Below are 6,664 nucleotides of genomic sequence, written 5' to 3'. Positions count from 1 at the left end.
TGTCGTTTTAATCAACAATAAAAATTAAATAAAAAGTGTGTCATTATACTTGCTTAATAATACCTAATAATACCTATCATTTAATATATTGAGTGAGCGATGGAATGAATGGAAAGACATAATAAAATGGTACAATAAATTACACCATGTGAGACCAAGAGACATAAAATAAAATAAAAAAGAAATAAAAAAATAGTGAAAATGTTGGGATACAATCGTTGTTTTAAACAACTCAAAGACCCATCTCTTTCTATTTCTTTCCTTCTTTCCGATTCACAGAAACAACTCCTCTCTACTCACAAACCCTTCTTCCTCATTACAAAAACAACCCACCCTTTTCCCCGTTTCCCCAAACCCTAGAATCTCTAACACAGATCCTCATCGTTTCCCATCCAATTCCCAAACACCGTTGACCACACTCGAGGTTTATCCAACACCCACAAAAAAAAGCTCCGTTTTTGTTTCCTGGGTCTCGTTTTTCCTTCATTTTTATTGGGCATAGGAATGTTGGGTACTGGCTTGAACTTCGGGCGCGCTCTCGGCGAGGATCGGTTCTATTCTCCGGCGAAGGCTCGCCGGCCGTTTCACACCATGGAGAACGATAAGCTGCGTAGGGCTCACAGCGACGTCACCGGGAGAGACAAATCGGTGGATTTAGGTAACCGGGTACCGGAGAACCGGGTCGGGTCGGATGAGGAGGAGGCGAAGAAGAGTGGCGCGGTGCCTTCGTGTGAACCGGTCGTGACCCGGTTGAGTAATCTGGAGCGGTTCTTGCAGGCGATCACGCCCTCTGTGCCTGTTCAGTATCCTCCTAAGGTTTGCTTTTGAGTCACTGTAGGCTAGTGTTTTATAAATGTTTCTGACGGGGCTGTTGGTGAAATCGTGTTTATTTTATTAGAATTTGGTTTTTTGGGTTCTTGGAAATTGATTTAGAGTTCCTGTCTGTGTTTGCTACCGCTGCATTCAATGGGTGGAAGGTTTAGCTTTTATGGCCGTGTTTGGTTATGGAAGGGACCATGGATTGAATTTTTTTGGTGAGAGTTAATAAGAAAAGAAGCAAAGTTTTCGTGCTTTGAAAAGAGAAGAAAATTAATGCCATTTTTATGAATTAGGTTTTCCTTTGTGTGTTGAACTGTTAAGTGTAAAAGTTTTCGTTGGATCTTGCAGAGGACGACGAGAGGACTCAGGGCGTGCGATGAGGAGTTGCAGCCCTACTTTGTTCTTGGTGATTTGTGGGAGTCCTTCCGCGAATGGAGTGCGTATGGCGCTGGAGTTCCGCTTGTACTGAATGACAAAGATAGTGTCGTTCAATATTACGTTCCTTATCTCTCTGGAATCCAAATTTACTCCCAGAATGTGAAACCAACTGTAAAGTCAAGGTATATTGCTTGTTTTGGACAGTGTACGGACCATTCATTTTAGTGACTGATTGAAAAGGTTCGGCATGAAAATGCAAGGCAAACAATAGAGTGGTTTTTTGGGTCGTTTGTTGCATGTTCTATGGGGTGTTTTGGGTTTAAGCATGTTCGGGATTAAATTAAAATTCATTTTTGGTTTTATACCATTTTGATTTCCTTTTAGTCAATGATCTAAATATGCTACTACAGTTTTTTTAATTTGCTAGCCATTTTTAAGATGTGCTGTGCCGATGTGGAGATACTACCTTGTTCTCACAGGTTTCGCTACTTGTATGATAATGTAATTATTTGGTTCTTTGATAGGCAACTTGGGGAGGATAGTGACAGCGATTTCAGGGACTCAAGTAGTGATGGTAGCAGTGATTGTGAACCTCTACATGGAAGGGGATCGAAATACATGAGGGATCAAAGAAATTTTCCCCTTCTGTCGGATGAGGTACCTCAACGGATGAGTAGATTATCTTTGAGAGACCACCATTCCCTTCCTCAAGATGGGTTTTCTAGTGATGATGGAGATTCTGTCAATCCTCAGGGTTATTTAATTTTTGAGTATCTTGAACGTGACCCTCCTTACAGCCGTGAGCCATTGGCTGATAAGGTGCGCTGACTGACTCTATAATGCCATATTCTTTGCCCTGTTCACTTTACTGGAATAAAATTTTTGTAATTTCTACTAATCTCGGGTTTTTCTTTGTTGAGTCATTTAATTGTGTTTTCTTTTATGTGGTGAATAGATAACGGACCTTGCTTTCCGTTTCCCTGAATTGTCGACCCTTGGAAGTTGTGATATACTACCATCAAGTTGGATATCTGTAGCCTGGTATTCTCCTTTAATTTTGTGCTTTGATATACACCTTACGCATGCACGATGAACTTACCTGTTCTATGATTTGCTTGCAGGTATCCAATTTACAGGATACCAACTGGTCCAACATTAAAAGATTTGGATGCTTGTTTTCTGACATACCATGATCTCTGTACACCTGTGGGAGGTAGCAATTTGTTTGCTTCATTTGTGCTTTATGCTGCTTTATAACCAAATTTATATTCTATTTTGTTTGTGCTGCATTATAACGAGAGGGCGTGTGTATGCATCCATCCCATAACATAACGAGAGGTTCTAAAATTGAATGCTATTTGGAACCTTTCTTTATACATGATACAAAAATGTTATTTTAGAATCTCCTCATGCACTGGACAGGATGTATATTGATGCACGTGATACAATTTTATAAATGGTTTATGTGTTGCCATCTGTTAAATGTGGTTTTTTTTTCTTTCTTTTTTTATGTTCTCCTTTATACATATTAATCATACCGCCGCAAATCATTTTATTGCTTCGTTTCTATGATTTTATCAATTTTAATTGCAGGGAAAGATATTTTTCAAAATTTTGAAAGGTGTGGTACTTTTATGTCTTGTTTTTAAGCTTAATAATGTCATTCTGGATTTGTTGGGGTTCTTAATTATTGGACTAAAGAGGCTTGTGTTTATTTTTTATCATGTTTCTATTTAATTACACATTGCCAATTATAGGTGCATGTCATGTAATAATGAAGTGTTGTTAGATGCCGCAAATGAACCATGTGCCATTTTCTAATTTGCAGCAATTGATTTATTGAAAAATGCCTTCTTGTTTTGTTTCAGGTTCACAAGGAAGGCAGTCTCAGAAACCACATCCTACTGAGACGGATAATGTCCATAGAATGTCTTTACCTGTTTCTGGGCTTGCATCATACAAGTTCAAAGGATCTCTGTGGACTCCTAATGGTGGACATGAACGCCAATTAGCTAGCTCTCTTTTGCAGCGGGCTGATAACTTGTTAAGACAGCTTGAAGTCAGTCATCCAGATTTCCAGTTTTTTAGCCGTTGATGTTGTTAAACTGACTGTAATATTATATACTTTTGGATATTTAAGAACTGGTGGTTAGTGTTTGGTTCATTTTTTAGATGTTATACATGATTGGAGTTGGAGTTAATAACTTATTTGACAAAAGGTAAAAGGATAATTGGAGAAAGGATGTTAAGCACCGTCCTTTGTATTTCTCTGCATTGTTTGCTTCCGTAATAAGTGAATGAATAGGGAAGCATTGGAGAAGCGGCAGTGTTGAGGCTACTTATTGTGTTCCTGGTGGATGTACAGATTAAAAGGCAGCTTCTCAAGTACAGGCTGATTTGTTTGGCTGCTTAGCATCAATGAGTCTTACATCAGTTGCTTCTTATGTATTGGTATGGTTTTCTTAAACAAACCAAAACAGGCTACTTTTTTTCTGTCCTGGCGATGCGTTATATAGGACATAGTTTTAATTTATTGGGGAATTTTACTAGGTATGTTAGATGTCTCATGCTCCAATTGCCCCAAACTTCTTGTATTTGAATTCTTATAGTAATCTTTGCTTTTAGATAATGCTAGAATTCAGTTATTGAACTTGTTCAAAATGTTGTTTTGCATTTTCTGATTATGTTATAAAGGTGGGTTTTTAAGAATCGGTTTTGATTTAGATTCAAGAATCAAATTCATATCTTTTCTACTCGGCTCATTTTTCTCTTATTTCACTCGTAAACCAAATAATTACAATTATTACTGTTTGAAGGTGTTCTCTGATGAACGTTTATCATTAGCAGTAATAAGAATTTGAGAGCTAAATAATTTTTAGTTTTTGAAGTTCTGTTTGTTAGTTGATTTTAGGTTTATAAGAGAAGTTGAACTCATCTAACATTTACATATTTTTATCAAGTGTTTATAGATAAAGATTATGAACAATTTCTAAATGTTGATATTTTATCTTAGAACATTAACTCAAACAAGACCAAATAAATGCTAATTATTGAAGTTGCAGTTTGAATTTTCTTCATTTTAACTGAAGTTGAATAAGCAGCGAAATTGTGATGCATAGAAACTTAATAACCGGACCTTATCAGCCTCGCTTAGGTTGACTTCGCCAAGATTTACGGCACAATAGGATGTAATCCAAATTACTTACAAAGTACATAACATCCAACCTCAAACCTTTGGACTGGTAATCTTTGACCTTATCAGCCTCGCGTAGGTTGACTTCGCCAAGATTTACGGCACAATAGGATTCAATCCAAATTACTTACAAAGTACATAACATCCAACCTCAAACCTTTGGACTGGTAATCTTCGGATCAGTGCGTATTTTGTAGAGCAAATCCATCAACAATGACCTGATTTCCCCCCTATTCAGATAAAAGTATCACCTCTCAGACGAAACTTTTCTAATTCTTAAAAAACTAGTGGATTACGTCCGATTAAACCTTACAAAATTTGGTTGTTAATTGAAGTTTTTGCATCTATTTAGTTTTAGTTGTTGGCCTCTTCAACACTAGCAACAAATATTTATTCTTGTTATTAATTAAAACCTGAGATTTTATGCCAACCAAAATGCCCATGTCTGTTTTTTTTTTAAATGATTTTGAGTGGAAAGGGAAAAAAATTATGGTGCAGTGAATATAATTTTTGTGAAGATTGTAAATAAGATTGAGCAAAATTCCCCTAGAAAATTGAAATGAAGTCCAGCTGATTAGTAGGAAATGGACTGATGTTAGCATACAAAAACCTCAATTTATGAGCACTTGTGATGCTCTTTAATATGTAAATCCACAGTGAGCACTGTTGAGCTTCGCTGCTGTATTATCATTACTTCCATTATTAGGCCAGGAAACAATACTTAACATCTTTTTTTCCTTTTTTCCTTCTCTTAAGTATGTGATTAAATCTTACTTCAGCAAGTATGAAATCTAAGAAGTGTATCAAGTACTTACAAATAATAAGAAGATCCAGTCCTTCAAAGACACAATAGTCAACGACTAAAAACTGGAAATTTTGGTGACTATGCAGTCTTAACAAGTGTCAACAAAGGTGCCCTTAACCATTAATTGTCATTGGCTCATGGAAATCAAAATGTTAGAAAACCATAAATGAATATTAATTTATGCCTGCAACATAACAAAGTCAGGGTATATATCCATTGCAACCTTTACCTACACAAAGACCTCGTCCTATGTTTTTTAACAAGAGGATAACTGACCCAACATATTTAGATCACATAAATATATAATATTAGATGAAGATATTATCAATTAGTATCTTATTCTGTAATTTATATGCTGAACTTGTCTAATTTTTATTAGAACAGACCTTGTCTCTTCTTTTAGTTTGATACAGGATTTAAAATAGATCTTATCATTTATACCTTGCCAATTACTTCTACACAAATTCTATAGATGTATCAATTTACTTGGCTTAACAGCATTCAATTCATACCTTCTCCAACATGACTTACTTATTTGATAAAACCACTGATATCATGCTACATGCATTTATCTGTGGATCAAAATGTCAGTACCATGATTCACATATTAGCCAAATCAGTCTCTGAAAAATCACCATGCCATAAAGTCCTATGCAATTTGTGAAACTTGAACCTTTCCCATGAGAACATTCATTGCAGCCTTATAAGTAACTGTAAATTGGTTATCTCACTGTTTCCTGCAATTGAATTAAGCAGCATTCACCTCAGGATATTGTTCTCATAATCAGAATATAACTATATCAAAGAACTATTACAAAAATTTGGTATGGAATGGAAGGGGTGAAACCATAACCAACTCCTCTCTAAATATTTCTCCTTCTCTATCCATAAATTGTCTTAATTCATGCCTAAGTCAACAACACTACATTTTGAGAACATAAAACACTTACTGTCATACCTCAACAACACAAATTGAACCGTGAAACTGTGCCCCACCCACCAATGTGTTGGAAAGGTACTTAGTTCACAGAGAGTGATATAATTAACTGGGGTAGTTAGATAATTGAAGTAGTGCAATCCACATGTATAAATACTTTTCTTTTCATTCTCAATCAATTACTGAATGAATGTAATACAATGTTATGGTATTTTAGTATTTTAGCTCAGAGCTTCCTCTGAAAGTAAACAATTTTGGATTAAATAAAATTATCTAACCTTTTTTTTGTGACTGATTATCATTTTTTAAAACATATTTGGAATATAAAGATGGTTTTCTTTATATTAAGTGTTTTTTATTATTTATAACTAGAACTCAGTTGAAAATATAAATTTAATCAGAGATTCAATTAAAAGTTTCTAAATTTAACATAAACTTAAAACATACTTAAGTCTAATCAAATTTCATCTTACAGACTCTAATTAATTAACAAAAACATTCCCGTAAGAAAATATAAATTTAAAAAACTCAA

At 35.2% G+C, this 6,664-nt stretch overlaps 1 protein-coding gene across 1 annotated transcript; it reads left to right on the top strand.

Annotated features, from left to right (window-relative positions):
- The first annotated feature begins 247 nt into the window (after positions 1-247).
- Positions 248-3,858, top strand: LOC148194827 (uncharacterized). Its single transcript, XM_088097571.1, has 6 exons — positions 248-816; positions 1,168-1,379; positions 1,722-2,016; positions 2,153-2,238; positions 2,319-2,410; positions 3,066-3,858. The coding sequence occupies exons 1-6, from the start codon at positions 505-507 to the stop codon at positions 3,290-3,292; spliced, it is 1,224 nt and encodes a 407-aa protein (XP_087953697.1). The 5' UTR covers positions 248-504; the 3' UTR covers positions 3,293-3,858.
- The last annotated feature ends 2,806 nt before the right edge of the window (positions 3,859-6,664 follow it).

Source organism: Vigna umbellata, chromosome 8 (assembly GCF_029865625.1).
Source record: "Vigna umbellata cultivar VRB3 chromosome 8, Vumbellata_1.0, whole genome shotgun sequence".
Classification (NCBI taxonomy): domain Eukaryota; kingdom Viridiplantae; phylum Streptophyta; class Magnoliopsida; order Fabales; family Fabaceae; genus Vigna; species Vigna umbellata.
Note: the sequence above shows the minus strand (reverse complement) of the source record. Positions and strands in the feature narration are given on the sequence as shown.

What these genes read in the sequence shown, in the direction of transcription:
- LOC148194827 (XM_088097571.1), top strand. Translation starts at nt 505, where the DNA reads ATGTTGGGTACTGGCTTGAACTTCGGGCGCGCTCTCGGCGAGGATCGG. An exon ending in CTGTTCAGTATCCTCCTAAG is followed by an intron (nt 817 to 1,167) that starts GTTTGCTTTTGA and finishes TGGATCTTGCAG; the next exon opens with AGGACGACGAGAGGACTCAG. An exon ending in TCTCTGTACACCTGTGGGAG is followed by an intron (nt 2,411 to 3,065) that starts GTAGCAATTTGT and finishes GTTTTGTTTCAG; the next exon opens with GTTCACAAGGAAGGCAGTCT.